At 42.1% G+C, this 24,636-nt stretch overlaps 1 protein-coding gene across 1 annotated transcript in view; it reads right to left on the reverse strand.

The window, feature by feature from the left end:
• Positions 1 to 3,271: 3,271 nt before the first annotated feature.
• LOC139406752 (cadherin-2-like) overlaps positions 3,272 to 24,636 on the reverse strand; it is a 73,318-nt gene continuing 51,953 nt past the window's right edge. Inside the window, exons 14-16 of the mRNA XM_071149748.1 lie at positions 16,352 to 16,491; positions 12,944 to 13,105; positions 3,272 to 4,893 (exon numbers count right to left, since the gene is read on the reverse strand). Coding sequence (XP_071005849.1) covers positions 4,687 to 4,893; positions 12,944 to 13,105; positions 16,352 to 16,491 — 509 coding nt within the window. The 3' untranslated portion in view covers positions 3,272 to 4,686. The remainder of the gene's footprint in view (positions 4,894 to 12,943; positions 13,106 to 16,351; positions 16,492 to 24,636) is intronic.

A 24,636-nucleotide genomic window follows, 5' to 3' on the forward strand; every position in this document is an offset into this window, starting at 1 on the left:
GGCCAAACACCTCAATGGTTAATTGTTACCACTTCAATCAGGAAGTAAGCACTAAGAAAAGACCACAGGTGAGCACCTTTTGTTTTACAACAACAATGGAGGCCGTTGCAGAGAGAGGAAGAGGAAGAGGGAGGGTGAGAATGAGAATGAGAGGAAGAGTGAGAGGTATGGGTAGAGCTGCTAGAGGAGTTCATGGCCAAAGAAGACAACATCTTTCAATTTAAATCAGAACAACCTTAGTTGATCATGTCATCAACCATGGGCTGACAATGCGAGAGGCTGGACAGAGAGTACAGCCCAACTTGAGCTGTTTTACTGTCGCCTGTGTCATACGGACATCTAGACTGGAGTACAGGTATGTAACCAACATTTCTTTCACACTATGTAGTACACCCCATGTCATAGTGTATCAGTTGGGTGACACCTGTTTACTTCATGAATGGCTGATGTCATACACTAACTGCACAAATTTCCTGTAGATTTTACTCTACTGTGGGAGAAATATCTTTAGTCTGCATTGTCCAAGCCCTATATTTTAGTTTTTTTGTTTTTCTAAAGGACTGAGAGACGCAACCATGATAGAGGAAGGGGCCAAATGTTCACCGGGGTGCAGGAAGCTAACATTGTAAACTTGGTTTTGGAAAAACACAAGGCCAAATCTACACTGGAGTGGTTTATCAAGAAGACAGTGAAATATCACTGCACAGTTGAAAAATATGTGACAAATAGAAATGAATGCTGTTCAGAGATAGATGGGAGGGGTTGAGTGGAGTTGAAGGATGGGAATAAAAACAAACAAAATATGGTTATTGTAAAATATACTATGTCTGTAAAATATATACAGTATAGTTTGTATAAGCTGGAGGTAAAGGCCTAAGAGTTGTTTTCCATTAGTTTACTCCAATTAGGGAAGGGATGGTAGGGTTAGGGGAAAATAATACATTTACAGTATATATTTGATGTATATATATTTATAAAAAAAATATATGGGGGATGGGAAATGATTCAGACAATTACATTGATGGAAGCCACAATATATCTGCAATATTAAAGTTGAGGTACCCCTAAAATAAAATAAAGAAGACAGTGAATGTTCCTGAGTGGCCGAGTTACAGTTTTGACTTAAATCTACTTGAAAATGTATGGTTGAAGAATTTTTAAAAGAATAATTGGCAAATATTGCAAAATCCAGGACTGGAAAGTTCTTAGAGACTTACCCAGAAAGACTCACCGCTGTAATCACTGCAAAAGGTGCTTCTACAAAGTATTGACTCAGGGTTGTGAATACCTGTGTAAATTACATATTTTTGTGTTACATTTTTTACAAATGTACAAACATATATAAAAACATGTTTCCACTTTGTCTTTATGGAGTATCGTGTGTAGATGGGTGAGAGAAAAATATAGATTTCATGTCATTTTAATTCAGGCTGTAACCCAACAAACTGTGGAATAAGTCAAGGGATATGCATACTTTCTGAATGCACTGTATATGGACTTACTGTTAAGAAACTGTCACCTAAGAACATACTAATGAAGGGGAAAGAAAGCAAGGTGCACCTTGTCTGTGACACTTGGCCATAGTAGAACCCATGATCACATTTGAGGGACAGAGGGAGGGGTATTACTTGTCATTTCTGTTATACTTTGTAACTGCCAATAGTCTGCTACGAACCAAAGGGGAATGATGATAAGCTCCTCCTACCAATTAAGTCATAAAACGCTCTGTCTTTGTCATTTCTTTCTGTATTCAGGTAGTGAGTGCATCGAGGTAATAAAGTGGTGTTGGTTGAACATATTGCCCTCCTCGTTTCAGTTGGAAATAATTCTTTCAACTCTGTTTTATTCAAACAGCATCCTTTCATTTTTTTCTCTGTCTCCCCCTCTTTCTTCTCCCCTCTTTCTTCTCTGTCTCCGGCAGGCTGTAGAGTAAAGATATACAGTAGCTGACATGCCCTTGAGGGAGTTAATGGATGCCACACTGGAGAGTGAAACCAGTGTGAAACCACAATGCGTTTCATGTTGGATTTAAAACAAAGGAAGAAGAGAAAGAAAGGAGAAGATTTAAACCTTCCACAGTACGCTACAGCTCAGGCATCCCCACTGGGAGAATTAGAGGACAAACACACACAGAATAACAAACTGGGAATTACAGTGTGCGTGTGTGTGTGTGAGAGAGAAAGAGTGTGTCTGTGTGTGTGTACAGTAGGCCAGCATGTGGTGTTTATATAAGACTATTATATACACACCCCCACCATTCAGTTAATTGGGAAATCAATGTTTAGATAATAAACTAGGTGCAATTAAAAAATAAAACATATTCCTCCCGAGTGGCACAGCAGTCTAAGACACTGCATCGCAGTGCTAGCTAGAGGCGTCCCTACAGACCCAGTTTCGATCCCAGGCTGTGTCACAAACGGCCGTGACCGGGAGTCCCATTGGGCGGCGCACAATTGGCCCAGCGTCATTTGGGTAGGGTTTGGCCGGTGGGGGCGTTACTTGGCTCATCGCGCTCTAGCGACTCCTTGTGGCTGGCCGGGTGCCTGCAGGCTGACCTAGCTGTCAGTTGAACGGTGTTTCCTCTGACACATTGGTGCGGCTGGCTTCCGGGTAAAGTGAGCGGGTGTGAAGAAACGCGGTTTGTCGGGCCATGTTTCGGAGGACGCATGACTTAACTTTTGCCTCGCCCGTTGGGGAGTTGCATTCAACACCAGTTACTGGTGTTGATTGATTAAAGGCCTTGTGTGTATTTGTAGATAAAGGCCCTTGGAAGAGTGAAATAATGTAAAGATAGATGTCTGTGTGTGTGGTGGTGGGGGGGTGTTAATATAGGAATGAGAAAAGCAGAATAGGAAAAGAGAATAGGGATGGGAAAGAGGGATGAGATAGATATATTGTGTAGTTTAAAAATAGGACTTGCCAGTAGCTGGTTGAAGATGACATTGATTGATCAACAGATACCGGACTGAAGAACTGCCCACAGAGGACTCCGTACATACGCACGCACGCAGTGAGGTGGAGGAGTAGGATGGAGGTAGCGTGGTGGTTTGTATGCTGCCTAAGGCATTAGCAACCTAAACTCCAAACCACAGATACATATTAACAGCCCACGCCCCTTCCACTATCCTCACCACACTAATGTCTATAATAGAGATGGAAGAACGGAGAGGAGAGAGGGAGAAAATATAACCCTGAAAAGGAGCTGGAATCCCTGAGTTGGGAATAAAGGGTGTGTGTGTGTGTGTGTGTGCGTAAAAATTTGGAAAATACCTTTTTGTATAATGAAAAGATAAAAACATGCAAAACATTTTTAATCTGTAATCCAAATTATACATATACAACGTTCTGGATAGTAGCATTACTTTCAGAGACCACGCTCAAAAAAGAACAACAACCAAAAATAAAATACAATCTGTACATATTTGTGTTTACAGTGAGTAGCCAATCAGAGAAGAGTACCAGATGAACACTAAGGCAGATGAACGGACAGAATTAACACCTTCATCATCATTGTCATCTTGGTTTAGTCAGAGTTGGAGTAAATTCCTTTGGAATTTAATCAATTCAGGAAGTAAACTGAAATTACAATTACAGTTAAAAATTTGGAATTGGAATTGCAGTTTACTTCCTGAATTGACTGAATTCAAGTGGAATTGACCCCACTCTGGTTTTGGTCGTCTCCACCGACCAAACCTCAGAGTAACTAAACAATATGTCTACTACAAAATGTAGGACTGGTGACTTTACTTAGCAAAAACTTACAATGTGAAAAAAGCTTAAAACAAAACAAAGAAAAACAGGGAAACTATCTAGTATTTTAGCATTTACTGTACATGTCATCTCTCAATGCTCTCGATCCAGCAATGGGGAGTGTTCATCCTGTGTGTCTCCATGGCAACGAAGATGACTTACACACTCTGGCAGTGAGGTGTAACCTGAACAACACTTTATTTCACACATCAAACACACGTGGTGAAGCATGCGTTCCTCATTTTAAACATCCGCTCTCTTACAGACGAAAATCCCTGCTAGAGTCAGGACCTTGAAAGTCATGAAGAACAAAAAACGAAAACAGAATCAAAATAATGTACAACAAGGCACGTTTTCACCCCAGTGCTTCTGTACTGTGAGATTCAAGTGTAACTAAGCGTCTTTAACATCGTTAACTGCTGAGCGACCACCCAGACTCTCTCATTCGCCATTAACTACCTGTCAAAGTACCAACGGTCGGTTTACTTCCAATGTTCTCCTCTGAGCGTGTGGGCTAACACTCCGCTAGCCTCAGTTAACCTGTATGCTAACTGGCTAGGCTAGCAGTTGCCACAGAAATGTACTCGAGCTGTTAGCGACCCTTAGCATGTAGGCTAAAACTCCAATCTAACCTCAGTTAGCCTGCATGCTAGCAGGCTAGGCAAGCAGTCACCATATTCTCCTCTGAGTTTTAGCTATCCTAAGCATATGGGGAACAATCCACTAGGCTCAGTTATCCTGTATGCTAGCAGGTTAGGCTAGCATTTGCCACACCAACATACTCCACTTTGTTTCTGTCCTCTGTTCAAGTCAGCCAAAATAGAAGTCTCTTTACAACCAGCACTCCTTCCCTGTCCCATGATAAAAAAGTGCCACTCATGTTCCCTCCCCCATCCCACCCAACCCTTGCCAATTCCCCCCAGCACGGAGCTAGTCCTAGTTGTCCCCTCCACCATAGAGGTCTGCCAGCTTGCGGAAGCGCGGGCCCCAGTCGCTGAGGTAGTCGTAGTCCTGGTCTTCGCCGGAAGAGGAGGAGTGAAGGGAGCTGAGGGAGCCAGCGGTGGAGCCACTGCCCTCATAGTCAAACACCAGAAGACTGTCGTAGGGAGGCGCTGTCGGGTCATTATCAGCTGCCTTCAGACCCTGTGGAGGGAGATAAATAAATAATGAGAGAGAAAGGGGAGAGAGATAAAAGGTAAAAGGAGGGAGTAAAGGAGATAAAGAAGAGGAGACAAAAAGGGAAAAGGCGAAAGAGGTAGGGGAAAGAGAGAGAAAAAGGGAAAAAAATTGTCAGGAGAGAGAAAAATAGGGGGAATGAGATATATAGAATGAGAGAGATAGAGGGAGCAAGAGAGTAAGGGTAGAGGAGAAAAAAGAGGGATTATGGAGGGTGGAGGAGAGAAGAGGAGGATTTAGGTCAGGCTAGACAGATGCTGGGTCTGTCTCTCTGAGGAGATTCAGCAGATTACTGAGCACAGCACTATATTTAAAGCCAACCCATACTTCACACACACACGTGCACACACACACCACAGCTGACAGACTTTGTTATAATATAATAATAACTTTGTCATTGACTGACGACTTGTCACAGTGCTAAAATCAATCAAATAAATTGGATAAGATGAGGCTCTAGACATGTTTTTGGAACATGTCAGACTCAGTCACAGACAATTTGTGATCAGAATTTTAACAACCACAGTGTTAAATGTAACACTTCCATAGAAAATATATTGGACCATCTCAAATAGTGTTAACCTTAGTTTATCAACACTTCGAAAAGTTAACACCCCAAGAGTGTTGAGTCCTTAAACACCATGGGTGGTGTAAAACCCCATAAATGAACACTTGCTGATGCTGTTACACTTTCTCAGTGTTAGGGAAATAACACCTGTGGTGTTACAGTAACTCATTTTGGGGTGTTGTTCTAAAACTGTAAGGCAGGTATGCCCAATCTACTTTTTCATTTGCCAGCCTGATGAGGTCTACAGTCTCTAAATCGAAACCAACCCACAAAATGTATGAAATGCAACACACCACTGAGTATGGACCTGCTGCTATGATACCTATTTGATGCCCAAATATAATGTGGACAAATAACATGTTTTCCACAAATAAGTGCAAATTACTTAATTTTCTACCATTGTGTGACTTTTGGCATTGGGTGGACTTCCGCCGAAGTCGGCTCCTTTCCTTGTTCGGGCGGCGTTCGGCGTCACTGGCTTTCTAGCCATTGCAGCTCCATTTTTCATGTATCAATTTGTTCGGAATTCCGGAAAGCTTGCTGATGAATTACGCAGTGACAACTAAGAAAGTCGGGGAAAGAATCATATCGTTCGCACAATGCAACGAACCCACTAATGCGGCCTACCATAGCGGGTGCCCCATCGGTAGTAATGGAGACAAGCTTACAAAAAGGCAGTTGGAAATGCTTCCTTGATCATCTTTCCATCTTTGAACAACGTTTTATGCTTAGTAGTCAAGCGACTCACACGATAAGAGGCCACGGTTGCCGCCTTCCCTTTGGTCCCAGGCCTTGTGAAAATCGACTGCTGCGCTGCCAGTTGATTTTTTAGTTCTTGTACCTTTCTTCTTCGTAATTCAGTCTTTCCTGGACAATCTCTTTCCTGGGTTTTGTGTGTGTAAGTTGTTCTTAAACCATACTTTCTGCAATGATGTTCAAATAATTTGTTTTATTTAGTATAGTATAAGCTTTTGTCTTAAATTAAGCAGCATAAGTAATGCCATAGGCATTTTGAAAAATAGTAAACAACTGATTATAGGCTACTAAAGCTAACTTTTTACTGCTGTGCAATGGAGATGTGATGAAAACAGTGGAGAGAACAACAAAAAAATTCAGCTATTTATTGCTGACCAGCAGATGGCACCAATGGGCATTGTGATCAGATAAAGAATCTCAGAGTAAAAAGTGAGGAAGCATTCAGAACACCTCGGTTTCCCACCTCTACTGGTTTGCAAAGCGTTATATAATTCCTATTGGAATCCAGCCAAGATAGCCAACAATAGGAACTTTTAATAACACGCAGCTGCAGAAAAGGTAGAGAAGATGGTTAAGGCAGTCTCATTTAACAATCTAAACTGGAACAACCATCTCAATAACGCATTAAATAAATCCAACCTCTTACACAGATTGGATTCGTTTAGAAAAATGTATGTTATCTTCGTGTAGTGCAAGATAAATTAATCAATCAATGTGCATGCAGAAACATAATATTAAAACAAATTATCTATGAGAGCACCAGCTGTTCTGGACGACTGCGTGATCTCGCTCTCTGTAGCCTATGTAAGACCTTTAAAACAAGTTAACATTCACAAGGATGCGTGGCCAGACGAATTACCAGGACATATATATATTTCAAGCAGACCACCATAGTCCCTGTGCCCAAGAATGCCAAGGTTACCTGTCTAAATAAATACCGCCCCATAGCACTCACATCTGTGGCCATGAAATGCTTTGAAGGGCATTGCTCACATCAATACCATCATCCCAGACACCCTGGACCCACTCCAATTCGCACACCGCCCCAACAAATCCACAAATGACACAATCTCTATCACACTGCCCTCTCCCACCTGGACAAGAGGAAAACTTAAGTGAAAATGATGTTCATTGACTACAGCTCAGCATTCAACACCATAGTACCCTCCAAGCTCATCACTAAGCTCAGGTTTACTGACAACTGCGTTGTCGTGAATGACTCAAACGCCACCATTAAGTTTGCTGACGAAACAACGGTGGTTGGCCTTATCACCGATGACGATAAGACATCCAAAAGGGAGGAAATCAGTCACCTGGCAGTGTGGTGCCAGGACAACAACCTCTCCCTCAAAGTCAGCAAGACAAAGGCGCTTGGGTGGCAGGTTACTGTATATTTACAGGACCTTCACTAACACAAATTTACAGCATATTACTGGAACACCTGACTACAGTAACATGCTGTATTTCTAGAATTTACAGTGCATTACTTTAAGCATAGTGGTTAGTAAAACTATGGCAAATTTACAGTGCAAGTAGTTAGTGCCAAAGCTGGGCAGTATTTATGTTGTATTTGATAAGGGATTTCAATACTTATTTTGTCATTTGTATTTCACTGGCCTGGACTACAATTCATATAGCCTATTTTTCAACAGTTTAATTACCACACATGTATTCCATATTTTCTATAACAAATACATACTTGCATGTAGCCTGCTTAACTACAACATTCTTGGTAACGGTAACAATCTTTTTACTTGCTATGACTGTGGTGTATTTTTGTTTACCTTAGTTTAATACACTGACTAAGTCGCTCTGGATAAGAGTGTTTCCTACTGTATATGACCAAAATGTAAATGTAAAAAATAACACTTGTAAAGCACACTGCTAGGTATTATTCTAAGGACCACTGCCCAAAAACAAGAGCAAATTTGATCAATATACAAATAGTTTGAGGGCGGAGCTTATTAGAATAACACCCCGCAATGTGCTTTGCAAATGCATTTTTTTTACATTTACATATTGGTAATTTAGCAGACGTGCTTGTCCAGAGTGATTTACAGTCAGTGCATTCACGTAAGGTTGATCAAAAACATCATAGGCTTAACAAGTAAGATTTCTGGAACCATTACTGGGAATGCTGTTGTAGTTAAGGATACGTTGGTCTTCAAAATATCCTATATTTGTAATAAGATACCTTTAGGATGAATCTTTGCCAGTCTCTGGCTAGTTCAGAGTAAATTACTGTTATATTCACAGTAATTTGCCACCAGTGTCCAGTAAATTACTGCAACATACAGAGCAATGACATGGTACAATACTGTAAGAATGTAAATGCTACTGTAATCATGTTGGTATTTTAGTATTTTACTCTAATTACTTTGCATTAGTGCTAACTGGTTGTCTGCTAGGTACTTGTATATTACAGTATATTTATGATTATTTGGTGTTTCACGTTTATGCTAGTGATGGGTCGTTCACAAATGAGTCGGCTCTAAGAGAGAACTTTTTGATCCGCCTCGCATATCAGAATAGTCAAATCTATTTATAAAAATAAATAAAAAATTAAGATATGAATAATCAAAAGATCTAAATAAATAGAATGAACCAATTCAAAGAACAACAAAAAAAATGCTCAAGCGCACACACATTTGTTCTGACTGTCTGCTCAGGCTAACAGCCTCAGCTGTAGTTCCTGTCAATCAGACACACAGTGTCAACCAATGAACCAAAGATCCGTGAGGGCCGAGACAACTCACTCACAGTCACACACTTAGCAGCCGAGGAGAGAGAGGAAGGACAGCTGTGAAAACAACAGCTGGAAAATGAGTCGGAAGCACAGTAGCATTGGATGCATTTTAATAATGTAGACAATGTTAGAGCACAGTGTAGAATTTGCCAAAACAAAATCTCATATGAAGCCGGTTCTATGCACAACCTACACCATCATATGGGAACTGTGCACCCAACTGTGAAGCTAGCGGTTGCGGAGCTTTGAGAAACTAGCGGGCCTGCTAGTGATAGTGGTGGAGCCAGCACCTATCCACTCAGTCAAGTAGGCCTACTCCGCGACCCACAGCAACGCAGTCTTCTATGGACCAGTTTATGCCAAAGTCTATGTCTGTAGCAAAACAAGGCCAAATTGTTATTGCATTGGTTAAAATGATTGCCACCAATTTAAAGTAACTTTAGATCATGGAGGACAGAGGTTTTTAGAAATTATAGCAATAGTCTAAATCCAATGTACACAATTCCAAGCAGGAAAACTCTTTCAAAGTCACTTATTCCACAACTGTACGAGGGCACATGGGCTTCAGTGCGGGAAAGAGTCCAAAAAGCTCCTGCAGTTTGCCTTACTACTGACTGCTGGACATCAAGGGTAACCTCTACTTACATGTCAGTTACATGTTACTTCATTGAAGATTTTTGATGTCTAGCTGACTTCTGGACTGCTTTGAGTTCAGCCACAGACACACCTCAGAGAACTTGGCAGAGGAACTGTTGAGAGTGGCCAGAGAATGGAAAGTCGATGGAAAAGTGCTGTTGTGTTAGCATCAATGCAGCTAACATAACCCATCATCTATGTCTTGCCCACACAATCAACCTGATTGAAAGAGATGCTCTGAAGGTGATGAAGCCCACTGTGGACAAAGTGAAAGCAGCTGTGGAATACTTCCACAGGAGCACAGTAGGTGCTGAAAAACTAAAGTCTACACAACGCCAGATAGGGATGCCTGAGCTGAGGCCTAAACAAGACTGCACTACAAGGTGGAATTCAACATTTTATATGTTGAAGCGGTTTCTTGAGTCAAGGATGCCATCACCTCTGCCATTGTCAATGCACCTGTTGATGCTCTGACCCAAGCAGAATGGGAGGTGGTGGAGGAGGTGTGCAGAGTCCTGGAACCCTTTGAACAGGTCACTGTGGAGATCAGTGGAGAGAGGTACAGTAAGCAGTTATTACTACATCATTATTTAATCCAATATTATATATGTATATGAGCAGTAGATGATAATGTAGTTCCAGTAGACAAAACCTGAACTAATAAACGTACTGTTCTCTCTTTTCAGCTATGTGACAGTCTCAAAAATGATACTTCTGTATAAGGGTCTGCAGCGAATCACAGCCAGCCGCCAGAGAGAAGCAAATGTAACCACAGGACATGTGACAGAGTTGATGGACACCCTATATACATCAATGAACAGAAAGTTCCACAGAGTGGAATATAATCACGTGCTATCAGAAACTGCTGCACTTGACCCCAGGTATATGAAGTCAGACTTCAGTGAGGCCAGAGCGATTGATGATGCTCTTCAAAGAATAACCTGAGCAGCAGGGAGGGACATCCCCAGCAGTCAGCTGGCTCATGCACCAGAGCAACAGGAAGAAGAAGGATCAGATGGAGCAGAAGCACCAGCAGTAGTACCACAAACGTCTGCTGTTTGGATGCTGTTTGACGAGAGAGCAACTGGGGATGCAGCACGAAGGAATCCCTCAGCAGATGCCATAATGGAGGTCCGATACTATGTGGAGGAGCCCCTCCTCCAAAGATCTGCAGATCCTCTGAGCTGGTGAAAGAACAAACCCTCTGTCTACCCACGGTTTACTAAAGTCATGACAGGGAGACTCTGCATAGTGGCCACATCCTTTCCCTTTGAGAGGGTCTTCTCGAAAACAGGACAATAATTACTGAGAGAAGAAACCGCATCAGCCCCTCGAAAGTGAGGCAGCTTGCATTTCTGAATGCTCAAAGTTCAACAGTCACATCTCAACATCAACTGTTCAGAGGAGACTGTGTGAATCAAGCCTTCATGGTTGAATTGCTGCAAAGAAACCACTACTAAAGGACACCAATAGAAGATACTTGCTTGGGACAAGAAACACGAGAAATGGACATTAGACCAGTGGAAATCTGTCCTTTGGTCTGATCAGTCCAAATTTGAGATTTTTGGTTCCAACCCCTGTGTCTTTGTGAGACACAGAGTAGGTGAACAGATGATCCCCACATGTGTGGTTCCCACCGTGACGCATGGAGGAGGAGGTGTGATGGTGTGGGGTGCTTTGCTAGTGACACTGTCAGTGATATATTTAGAATTCAAGGCACACTTAACCAGCATGGCTACCACAGCATTCTGCAGCGATACACCATCCCTGCTGTTTGCGCTTAGTGGGACTATCATTTGTTTTCCGACAGTACAACGACCTAACACACACCTCCAGGCTGTGTAAGGGCTATTTGACCAAGGAGAGTGATGGAGTGCTGCATCAGATGACCTGGCCTCCACAATCACCCAACCATAACCAAATTGAGATGGTTTGGGATGAGTTAGACCGCAGAGTGAAGGAAAAGTCAGTCAACAAGTGCTCAGCATATGTGGGAACTCCTTCAAAACGGTTGGAAAAGCATTGCAGGTGAAGCTGGTTGAGAGAATGCCAAGAGTGTGCAAATACGTCTTCAAGGCAAAGGGTGGCTACTTTGAAGAATCAAAAAATATATATTTTGATTTGTTTAACACTTTTTTGGTTATTATATCATTCCATATGTGTTTTTTCATAGTTTTGATGTTTTTCACTATTATTCTACCATGTAGAAAATAGTAAAAATAAAGAAAAACCCTTGAATGCGTAGGTGTGTCCAAACTGTTGACTGGTACTGTACATATAAATTGTATGGTACTGTACTCTGTGGGGTACAGCATTCTCACTAATAGGCGCAATTAATACTGTATAACCTCTTTCAAGGCACACCTCAAAATATGTTAATGATCCAGAGATTATTTCGCACTCCCACAGCATTTTCCCACAATGTAATAAAATTACAGTATGCTGCTGTAAATATACAGTTAATACATTACTTTACTGTAAAATTGTACTGTCAAATTATTTTAAAGCAGTGTAGCGGAACGCCGATGATCCCCGATAATGCATTGCTCTTTACAGTATTGTAATATAGAATTACAGAGGCTAACTGAAAGTTTTTCAGTAAACTTTCAGCAATTTGTTACAGTGCACCTGTTGTTTACGAAGCATGGGACAAATAACAGCGAAATGGATGGGGATACCTGGTCAGTTGCACTCCTGAATGCATTCAACCTAAATGTGTCTTCTGCATTTAACCCAAACCTTCTGAATCAGAGAGGTAAGGGGGGCTGCCTTACGTGACATCCACATCATTGTGGGGGTTTTCTGCCTTGCTCAAGGGCAGAGCAGCAGATTTTTCCACCTTGCCGGCTCAGGGATTTGAACAAGCAACCATTCGGTTACTGTCCCACTGCTCAATAGAAAAACATACTGTATTAACCCTTGGCCAAGAGTTGTCCTCATCGCCTAGATACAGTATAGACATCAACTCACTAGATTCAACACACATATTAAATCCAACTAATTAGCTCCAACTGGAGCTGTCTAGAGGTGAAGCCCAAAGCCAGTCTCTCTCTGGGGATTAATGAAACTCAATGGATTTATCTTAAAATAGCCAGCCGGGCCAGCCCATGTTGTTATCACGCTAATCCTCACTGTTAGCAAAGCTAATTAAGAATTACTCATAGAGGCTCTCTCTCTCTGTGTCACACACAGTGAGTCACATACACATACACACAGTCATGCACACACAAGCTCATACGCATAGTTTCACACAATGACACACATGTAAGCGAGCATGCTCCCAATCAGACTCACACACACTCTGTAGCTACCTCGTGGATGAAGTCTCCTATATCTCCGGGGTGGGGTGCAGCAGAACGGAGGGGGTATATATGGTCCTGGTGTAGGGGCCTCTCATCCATACGTCGGATCCCCACCTTCACCATTTCCGTCTCCAAGGCGTCGGGCTGCTGCAGCTGGCTCAGGTCATAGTCCTGGAGGGGGAAGGGAAGGAGGGAGGGAGGGAATGAAGGCGGGAGGGAGGGAGAGAGAGATGAATACACTGAATCAAACAATGTAACACAGGCTGCACTACCATGTCGATCCTTACGTATTATTCCCATGTTGGTGACACTGTGGTGCGGTAACCACGACTGAAACGGTCATAAGCAGTTTATTCTACATAAACAATGCATGATCAGAGATCACATAAGGTTATGAGATGAGCTTGTGACACTGGTTGGAAATGCAGTGATGTGGTGGTGAAAACAATATGTGGGTAAATGCTGATTGCCATTTGCTGTGAATAAAGTCATGCTCACTATCCTTTCAAAGCATTTTCTGCAAAAGGTGGGTAAACACTCACGCAAAATAAAAAAGGTGCATAAACGGCGTTACGTGCGTTCACCTTTCACTATACCACTGCGTATACACTGTAAAAAGCAACATGATGCTGTTGTACACCTGAAGTGCTTTTACTGATTGGAATGATTGAAAATTACACTTTGGTTCGTTCAACCTATTCTTTTCAATTCGTCTGAAATCAAATAACAAATTTGACGGTTCAATGTTTTTTATGGAATGAAAGCTTCTAAATTGCTTTCAACACCTCATGCGCATTGGATAGCGGTAGTGGTGGGAAAATGACGCTTCCTGAAGCATTGAGGCTCTCCAGACAATTCACATTGTTATTTTTGCTCACCCTTGAGAGGGAATGTCATTCCAGTTAATGTGGCCTATTCTATTCATTACTCAAACATGTACACTGCCAGCATCTGTGATGATACATTATGTGCATAGGTGCGTGTGATTCAAAAGAAACGGATAATGTTTCTATGTTATAGTAGCCAATGCTTGGTTAGGATCTTGTGGCTACTACATGTGAAAGTCGAATATGTTTGGAAACATAATTTAAAGTTATTGACCCCCCCCCTTGAAAATGGGTTGTATTTACATTAAATATTAGTTTTGGATTTGTTATTTATTAAGTTTAATCAAAAGGGAAACTTAAGTTGAGTGTTGAATGAAATAAATTGCAAGTTGAAATATACAGTAGGTTTGGTAATAATCCAAGGAAACAGTTGGCATTGAAACATACATTTGAATTCAACACATGCCGTATTTTTGCATTTAAAAAACATAACTCATTTACTTGTGAGCAGGTGAAGATTTTTGTTTTAGGTTCATCCAAAGAGTCATTTTTAACAGTGTATGTAACTGCTGTCATGATCCTTATCTCTCATTCCAACATGACCTTACACTGACTCATTGAATGAGAGAGTGTTCATTTTTTTATTGTTTATTTCACTTTTGTTTATCTATTTTACTTACTTCGGCAATGTAAACAGGTTTCCCATGCCAATAAAGCCATTACATTGAATTGAGAGAGAGCGTGAGAGAGATAGAAGGCTAAGAGAGATAGTCTCTGATCTCCTTTTGAATTGCCAGTGTCTGGTTCATTGAGAAATCATCCAGAAAAACATGATGAAACATTCATCTCCAAGGGGGATCGACTTAAAGAGCATTTTCAGGGACAATAAAGCCTGGCCAAGTAATGACCTTGGGCTTTGTTCACCGTAATAGCGAACCAATGAAACACTTTCAGGGGAGAGCTGTGAATGCCACCATAACATGATGGACAGAGAGAGAGGTCGAGGAAATGGATGGATAAATACAGATGGCTTTGTCACTATGCTAGGCTTTATTGTTATTTCCTAGACAGAGGAGAACACATGCAGGCTTATTTCCCTTTGGCACCTTATTCTCTTTAAAGTGCACTACTTTTGACCAGGGCCCAAAAGAAGTGCACTATATACGGAATAGGGTGCCATCTGGAATGCGACCACAGACATCTCTACAGACAGCCAGCTAGTCAGTCAGGTCTGAAAGGGACTCAGCCATTGTTACCGGAGGAAAATAGCTGGGTTTTGTCATTGCTCACCATGCTCAGTCTTTGACACCAGGATGATAGGCTAAGTACACAAAAAGCTGATGAAATTGTTTTATCCATTTAAAACGCTTAATGTAACATGTGCAATGTGTGTGTGTGTTTGTCATTTGAGAGGCTGTATTATAACTGTATGTCTGGAAGTCTTTGTGTTTGGGTCTTCTGAAAGAGGTTTGTGCTTTTCTTAGCAGTGGCTGGTTGCAGAGGATATGGCCGTTAGTACCACAGAAGAGAGCCACAATGTGCGATTAATGTATAGAGAGACTGTACACCTTACTTTTTGGATTGTCTGGATTTGTTACAGGTCAGGCCTGTGCTGTTGTTAGCATTGGCTATGACCATCAACACACAATGATGTTAGCCTCAGTCTAGTAACCATTTACGACCAGAGGGCCAGACTTTGTCTACATCCCAAATGTCGCCCTGACCAGGGCCCTATGGGTTGCACCCTCTGCGGCTCTGCCATTGGCATCAGTGTAGCATAGTATCCGTTTAGAACCAGAGAGCCAGACTATGTGACTGTTCCTGTAGCTGTCCCTGGCCTGACCACTCCCCATAGCCCCTCACCACTGGGAGTCCCAGACAGACATTACTAATCCATCTCACAGCTGGGGGGGCTGATCAGGGGGAACTAGCCGCTACGCTCACCAACAGTTCATTTTCCCGTCACTGCCGATTCCTCGACATGACAATTTCCCCGAACAATGGGTGGGTAGTAGCATCCATCGCAGTGAAAGATGGCCTCCCATGCCATTGCCATGGCAATAAATGTTCATCACCCCCTCTCAGAGTGCCATTATTAATATCCAATGATTGGTCAGCTAGGTCCTACAACCCCCATGGGCAAGTCCACTGGAACAGAATGACGCTGAGACTCATTCATTGATTTCTAATATTAACAAACAATACACCTCTATGAACAAGTACTACTTGTAAAAATGCACAAATAATATTTTACAAAAACAAGTGCAAAGTTTGCATCTGCACTGTTCTTCAAGTAAATGTGATTTTGTATATATTTTTTTCTGTGATTGTAAATTTGACATACATTTTAAAGTGAAACATCTCAGAATAGTTCAGTTTTCGTGGAATTGCCCCCATGTGACAGTCCCTCAGTGTGTGTGTGTGTGTGTGTCTGTGTGTCAACAACTGTAAATCCTCCTTGCCTCCCCCCTTTACCCAAGCACTGACCTTGTCTCCCACTAGCAGTTAGCGGACGGCTAACCCTCCATCTGATTCAAAAGCTGATTGGCTATGCTATCATTATGCTAATGTTAGTGTGTGTTTTCTCTACCTGGTCCTCCTCTCCTCCTCCTTCTTCGTCGTACTTCAGTATGTTGTCTCTGACATCGTCCTCTGGGTCGATGAGCAGCTGCTTGGCCTGACGTTCCTTATCCCTCCTCTTCATCCACATCACAAAGAACAACACCATCACTACGAAGAGGGGGAGGGAAAAATAGGGAGGAGGAGGGTAGGGAGAGAGGGAGGATGAGGGGAGAGAGGAAGGGACAGAGGAAGGAGTGGGAGAGAAAGAGAGGAATAATTAGAACTTCACAACCATTTCATTTGAGCAGTGCACATTGCATCCAAGGGCACATTTACACTACATTCACTTATCACTCAAAAACAGATAGAGAGAGAGAGAGAGAGAGAGAGAGAGAGAGAGAGAGAGAGAACAATAAAGAGGATGGTGGTGGAGAGAAGATAGAAAGTAGGTAAGGATGAAGGGAACAACAGTTTTTATTCATCCATATTTCTCTGCCATGTTAAAGAGAGGAGGTTTTAAGCTTGAAAGGAGCCTGATCAGCAACTCCCTGCTTTGATCCACATATTCAGTGCAGATTTCAGAAGATGGCTGGGTGTGAGGCTGGGGTTGTGACAGGTGCATTAAGGGTGAGGCAAAGGGCTAGACTGGGGAGGTTGGGGTAGACTGGGCGAGGGGGGTAGAGGGGTGTCAAAGGGCTGTAAAAGGGGGAAAGGGGGTTAGGAAGTACCGGTGATGTGCTCAATACGGAAGAGGTCCATTGAAGCGGATGCTAAGCTAAGGAGACTGTTTCGCTATGTTCTGGCATTTTTCCGATAACGTTTAGGAGTTTACCACATCAGTCAATGGCTTCTCTAATAAATGCATCGACGACATCGTGACCATACGTACAAACCACAACCAGAAGCCATGGATTACAGGCAACATCCGCACTGAGCTAAAGGCTAGAGCTGCCGCATTCAAGGAGCAGGACAGTAATCTGGACACTTCAAAGAAATCCCGCCACAACCTCCAACGAGCCATCAAACAGGCAAAGCGTCAATATAAGACTAAGATCAAATCCTACTACGCTGGGTCTGATGCACAAAGGATGTGGCAGGGCTTGCAAATTATCAAAGATTAAAGGGCCAGCCTGGAGGCAAGCAACACTGAACCATGCATGAGCTGTATGCAGGGATTTCTCCTATAAAGCAACATTTTTTATGGAATGGTCTGCCTATCCATGTGAGAGAGACATAGACTTGGTCTCGACTAGTGATGCACCGATATGATATTTTTGGCTGATACCGATATCCGATATTTCCCTTGCCAAACAAAAACGATACCGATACCGATAACCAATAACCAATATTTACAATTTTAGCAGCTTTTAAAGCATTCTAGTACAGTTAAATAGTTAACACACACACATGGACGCAGTGGTCCAAGGCACTGCATCTCAGTGCAAGAGGCGTCCCTACAGTCCCTGGTTCGAATCCAGGCTGTATCACATCCATCTGTGATTGTGAGTCCCATAGTGCGGAGCACAATTTGCCCAGCGTCGTCCGGGCCATCATTGTAAATAAGAATTTGTTCTTACCTGACTTGCCTAGTTAAATAAAGGTTAGACACGCACACCAAAAAGTTATTTTGTTGGCATTTACAGATGTCCCCATTACCAGTAAAACATAATGAAAACCTATTTCTTTCACTTATTTACTGTGCTGTTTCGTTGTTCATTTGTTCAGTCGTTTCTTTCTCAAACAGGATTTCTGTGGAACGCTGTTTGGGTCTTTGCGTGTCAAAAAAGATACACGTCAAATAACACTATTTGACGTGTCAAATAACACAACATCTGTTTCAGTAGCTACAGTTAGCTAGCTAACTATACAGCTAGGTGTCATCTAAAATAACTCTAATTTATAAGACAGTTCTTATTTGATTAATGGTGGTCGGACCCATCTATGTGAAGCTAGCCACAATAAGGATTAATCACAATAGTGAACTATGCAGTTAGCATTATAGTTAGCAAAATAAAAGTATGGCATAATTCTACTATTTGTATTCATTTGCATTACTGTCAATTACATACTTTTATTTTGAAAGCAGGCTGGTTGTATTGGTGCTAGCTAGGTACCCCAGAAGTTGCGGTCGAACAAATGATGCTTTATTACCAATGCGGTATTGTAAACACATCGTTCGTGGCCGGTGTTTCCTTGTTTGCAGACTTTTTTCTATAGCTTTGACAGTGCTACTGTATCTTTTTTGACACGCAAAGACCCAAACGGCGTTCCAGTTAAGTTAAGTTAATAGTAGTGACGCAATTACTGTGCAACTCCGGTAGGGGGGAAATAGCGCACTTGGCAGTGTGTCCCAGTGCTCGACCAGTCGGCGAAAGCCAACATCTCCGACGACAGAGAACGGTTGATTTTCAAGGGCAATGAATTCCATTATCTTGGCTTTAATGTATTTTGCCTTTGAGTTGTGGAGCTGAAATTTTGTTACTCTTTCAAACGACTGCTAGATCCACACAGCAGTCAATGTGGGCTAGTTTAGGAATGCTGTGTTGCACGTACAGCGCAACATTTTACGTGGCGTCATTACATCATGTTACATAGATGCACGTCAGCTTTGACATCGGTTTTGCACATCGGGCGTTAAACTAGACATCGTTCGTTAAACTAGATATCGGACAATACCGATGTTAGCATTTTTAGCCAATATCGTCCGATTTCGATATGTTCACCGATACATCATCATCCCTAGTCTCGACCTTTAAGTCTTTACTGAAGACTCATCTCTTCAGTAGGTCCTATATTTGAATGTAGTCTGGCCCAGGGGTGCGAAGGTGAACGGCAAGGCACTGGAGTGATGAACCACCCTTGCCGTCTCTGCATGGCTGGCTCCCCTCTCTCCACTGGGATTCTCTGCCTCTGACCCAATTACAGGGGTTGAGTCACTGGCTTACCATGCCGTCACTGGGAGGGGTGCGTCACTTGAGTGGGTTGAGTCACAGACGTGATCTTCCTGTCTGGTTTTGTTCCCTCTTGGGCTCGTGCGGTGGAGGAGATCTTTGTAGGCTATACTCAGCCTTGTCTCAGGGTAGTAAATTGGTGGTCTATTGATATCCCTCTAGTGGTGTGGGGGCTGTGCTTTGGCAAAGTGGATGGACCTGTCCGGGGGCATCGACGGACTGGGCCACAGCGTCCCCGACCCATCCGTCTCAGCCTCCACAGGTGTATAAAATCGAGCACACAGCCTGGCAATCTCCATAGACAAACATTGGCAGGAGAATGGCCTAACTGAAGAGCTCAGTGACTTTCAACATGGCACCGTCATAGGATGCCACCTCCAACACCATCATCAAGTTTGCTGACAACATGACGGTGGTAGGACTGATCACAGACGACGATGAGGCAGCCTACAGAGCGGAGGTCAGAGACCTGGCAAGCAGTGTGGTGCCAGGACAACAACCTCTCCCTCAACGTCAGCAAGACAAAGGAGCTGATAGTGGACTACAAGAATGAAGGGGTGAGCACACGCCATCTACATCGTTGGGACTGTAGAGGTGTGGGTCAAAGATTTGGCATGGGCCCTAAATTCCTCAAAAAGTTCTACAGCTGCACCATTGAGAGCATCTTGCCTGGCTGCATCATCGCTAGGTACGGCAACTGCAAGGCACTTGACCGTAAGGCGCTACAGAGGGTGGTGAGTACGGCGCAGTACATCACTGGGGCTTAGCTCCTTGCCATGGGCTCCTGAGTGGCGCAGCGGTCTAAGGCACTGCATCTCAGTGCAAGGGGCATCACTACAGTCCCTGTTTTGAACCCAGGCAGTATCACATCCAGCCGTGATTGGGAGTCCCATAGGGTGGCACACAATTGGCACAGGTTTGGCTGGGGTAGGCTGTCATTGTAAATAAGAATTTGTTCTTATTGTCTATTTAAATAAAGTTTAAATTAAAACAAATCCAGGACCTATATACCAGGTGGTGTCAGAGGGCCCAAAAAAATGTCAAAGGCTCCAGCCACCCAAGCCATAGATTGTTCTCTCTGCTAAATATGTATCTGTTTTTGTATGTACATTGACTGATTTAATTTTATGCTCCACAAACATTTTTCGAAACTAATACAATCAGATTCTTTGCACCCGTTACAGAAACAATTCTGTTTAAATGGCTACCTTAGACTCCTCATAGTGTTCCAAACCCTGACATTAATTATGAAAGCAGGTTGCGGGTGAACAACTATTCCAACTGTTCAGCTCGTGCTATATGGGGTGGGTCGAAGGCATAGCCCACCTCGGCTTCACCAAGCTCTGGCTCACCCCCCTTCCCTTACAGATGCACTGTTGGTAGGAAAACAAGTAGAGACCACCCACCAGGTAGTGGCTTTGGTAGACACTGAAGCCTTGGGGTGGTACGAATGAAATGGGGTATCGACCCCAGAAGAAGGGTCCCCCACCACACCTAAGGTTCCGGCGGTAATGGCCTGTCAGCGCTGTGGCACCTAGGGCGATGCGCCTAGGGGAGGAGTCTCCTCCGGGCCCCGATGGATGGGTACGGAGTTGATTCGGAAGAGCAGGAGGAAGCTTTTTTGATAAGGACACCCCGTTCCCGTACAAAGAACCGAAGATAGCTTTTTTAACAAAGTACATTTTTAACATGTTTTCCATGTCTTAAAATTTTTTACTTTTGTTTTAAATCATGTGTGCACATTTAAAGGCTTTACAGATTGGATATTTTTTAAGTACTTTTGTCTTAGGTTGTTTTTTATTGTTTCAATCAAGAACACATTAAACTAATCGATGTAATATTCAATGCTGTTTTAAATGCATATTTATATCGCTTTAAAGTGTACATACGATGATGTAAATATATGAGCTGTGCAAGTGAAATTGTGTTAATACAATTTTACCAAAAGAGAAACAAAAAAATTCCAACTGTATTCTAACTATGGCTGGATTCCAATAGGATTTACAAATCCCTTTGCAAGCCAGTAGAATGTCACTTGCAGGTAGGGTTGCAAAATTCCAGTTACATTCTTGTTTAATCAGCTTCTTGACATGCCACACCTATTTTTATTCAGGTTAGTTCATAGGAAGAGAGTGTAGATGCAGCCTTTTTTTTCTCCATTGTCGAAAGTTATGTGTAAGGTCCAATGCTAACGCAGACAAGGCCTGCATTAAAGCTGGGTATTCTATCTGGAGGAATGCTATTGATAGTACCAAATGATTTGCTAGGCACCCATCAAGCAAAGAGAATTTTAAATACACTGCAATGTGTAAAGAAAAACTAGTTTGATGTGCTATGGGAACATCGCTGTCAACACTAATTAATGATAGGTAGCTGGCAAGAAATCGCATGTATTTGACTATGATTATGGACATTATTGAGTTCCTTGTTTCAAACCAGCAACCACTGAGGGGGACATTGGATGCAATAGAGCCAAGAGGAGAGGGGGGCAGTGAATTTTTTGGAATATAGTCTCCGAAAAGACAAGGAACTTGTCAAGGTGTTTAGCACCATACCCCACAATGCCACAACACTGCAACTCTTCTGAAAAGGTAAGAAACAATCTAGCTGGTTGGTTTTTATCAAAGTCTTGGTGGAGTATCCGGTGGTGTCATTTCAGGAAAAACCTAGGTCATGCAATGGCAAAATGACTTCCTTAGCTAGCCTAGGTTTACAACAGCCTTGTTTAGTGTGTAAGGCACTATCCATGAGACTGTTAAAGCACAGCGGAGATTTCGTTGTTCATTGTGGTATAGCGTGATATAAGCAAAATTCAACATAATTCCAATCCAAGAAACCAAAATGACACCCCTGGGTATAGCTACATATCAATATGTTTCATCATAGAAATAGATACATTATATTATGGTTTTCTTGCTAGCCTGTGCTCTTAGAATTTTTTTCCCTGGAGGGGTTGTTTGGCTGTCCCCATAGGATAACCTTCTTTTGGTTGAAGGGAAAACCCTTTTGGGTTCTATATCGGTTCTTCAAAGGGTTCTCCTATGGGGACAGCTGAAGAACTATTTTAGGCTCCAGATAGCAAAAAAAATATCAGAGTGTATTGGTTTTCGTGGTTGTAAATGGAACTGTATGTATTGGAAATGTGTTTATGGTAGGCTGGCATTGCTTAATTGATTGAGTGGGTTGAATTTTATCCACAGAAGCATATTGTGCCATTTCACAAGGTGTTGCTGAACTCATGAGTGGCTTGATTTTCCATGTTTGAAGACAGCTGTGTGTCCTTGTCTAAAAAACAAGGCACATTGGCAAATTATATTGGCTTAGGCGGGGTGTGGCTTTCCGATAATTCTTTTTTGGCCAACCGCGAGTGGAAGTGTTGTACCAGTTTAACTGTGCTATGTTAGAGGAACATTTTGACGTCTACAAGGACCAAATGGCTTTGTAACTGTGGTGGTACTATATGTGACTTGGCAGATGTCGCACGTCACTACTTCAACAGAGAGCCATTTTAACGTAAACTTTTCTTTAAGCAAAATGTTTTTTTGGGGGGCAGAAATACCTTCTGGAACATGTGAACTTTCATGTGCCTTAATAACAAACTTGTATGCCATTTGTAAATACGAATACAATTGTTCAATTATGAGCCAAGTTGGTTTAGCCACGAAAAAAAGCGAGCAACCTTCCCCCTAACCATGATTGGATTCCGTCTATAATATGAGCTGGTCAGTATGTGTAGGTAATCCTTTCTAATGCTGCTTTTTTGAAAGATATCACGTAGTAGAGCTGCATAAGTCTACCTACATGTACATATTCCCTCAATAACCTCGACTAATCTGTGCCCCCGCACATTGACTCTGTAGTTGTAGCCCTTGTATATAGCCTCGTTACTGTTATTTTATTGTTGCTCTGTAATTATTATAATATTTTTTTTAAACTTCCATATATGTTAGTAAATACTTTCATGACACTTATTTTTCTTAACTGCATTGTTGGTTAATTAAGGGCTTGTAAGTAAGCATTTCACTGTAAGGTTGTACCTGTTGTATTCTGCACATTTGACAAATAAAATTAGATTTTGATTTGATTTGTTGCTCTCCACTTTCTGGAGGACCGAGTTTTTAAATAAATGGAATTAGAGTATGATAGCAAAGAAGATGGAGCGAATTCTGGCATTTGATTACATATATGCAGACGGTGTTGAAAAGAAAACACTCAGCTGTTGAAAACACCTGTCTCTGGATTACATCTTCAAACTAAGGACAACCATGGCACCCTTGACAAAGAGGGAGAAGCGTCCATCCTTGTATATGGGTAAGAGAGTCTAGCTAGCTACATTTTCAGATATTACACATTTTTAATTTTGTCAGAAAGTTGTTTTCATTTCAAGTTAAAGTGTACTATTAGCTAGCTAGCTAACGTTACTTGTATGATCTGTGTAGTAATATTATTTGTATTTCAGAGCCATTGGCATAGCTAGCTAACATTAGGCTATAACTAGCAAACATTAAACCTGGTTGGTTAGCTACCTGCATATTCATGCAGTGTAGTAACGTTATGAGTTGGGATTATGGTTCATTGTTTAGCTAGCTAGCTACATATCTAAACAAAAGACTCCGCTATGCAAGTAACTATTTCAATACCATGTTTATGATGTCACTGCGATAACTGTCGTTAGACGTAGCTGGTAAATTCACTCTGGCTATCGACTCCGATTTCAGAGCACTCCTGTTTGAGTGTGCCAGAGCGCACTGACGAATAACTGACAAATTTATGAACGCTCAACACCCGATGAAAATGGCCGCTGTCAGTAAACGTTGCAAAATTAAATTGATGCCAGCAGCACAGTTGCAGTCACCAATGCTCTGGATAACATAAAAACAGCCTAACCAGCTCTGCTAGGGTGAGTAAAATGGTCAGAGTGAGCTCTTCTCTCATTTGTGTCTGGAAATAGCTAGCAAGCTAGCCAACGTTAGCTAGTTAGCTTGGGTGCTTGACTGCTGTTGTTAGGCCTTTAGTCTTGACATTTTTGGTTGTTTAGTACATAGCCTCACATGTGAATCCTTAAAGAGATAGGTGGGGCTAAATATTAAAAGGATATGAGTGATGCTGAATGGGTGTAGATAAAGAAGAGCTCTCTAGTAGGTACCAAAACATTCAAGGGTGATTTTCTCAAAAGTGAGGTTACACGCTTATCAACTTTCAAAGTAGAAATACTTTCCCATTGTTCCTCAACTGTAGTGTATGATATAACGTTTTCTAACTCTACTTTTATCCAATGTAAAAAACACCATGTAAAATGTTGTTACATAAGTCCGAATCGAGCCAGTTGGTCACATATGGAGGCAAAAAGCATGCTTTTTTA

Source organism: Oncorhynchus clarkii, chromosome 4 (assembly GCF_045791955.1).
Source record: "Oncorhynchus clarkii lewisi isolate Uvic-CL-2024 chromosome 4, UVic_Ocla_1.0, whole genome shotgun sequence".
NCBI lineage: Eukaryota > Metazoa > Chordata > Actinopteri > Salmoniformes > Salmonidae > Oncorhynchus > Oncorhynchus clarkii.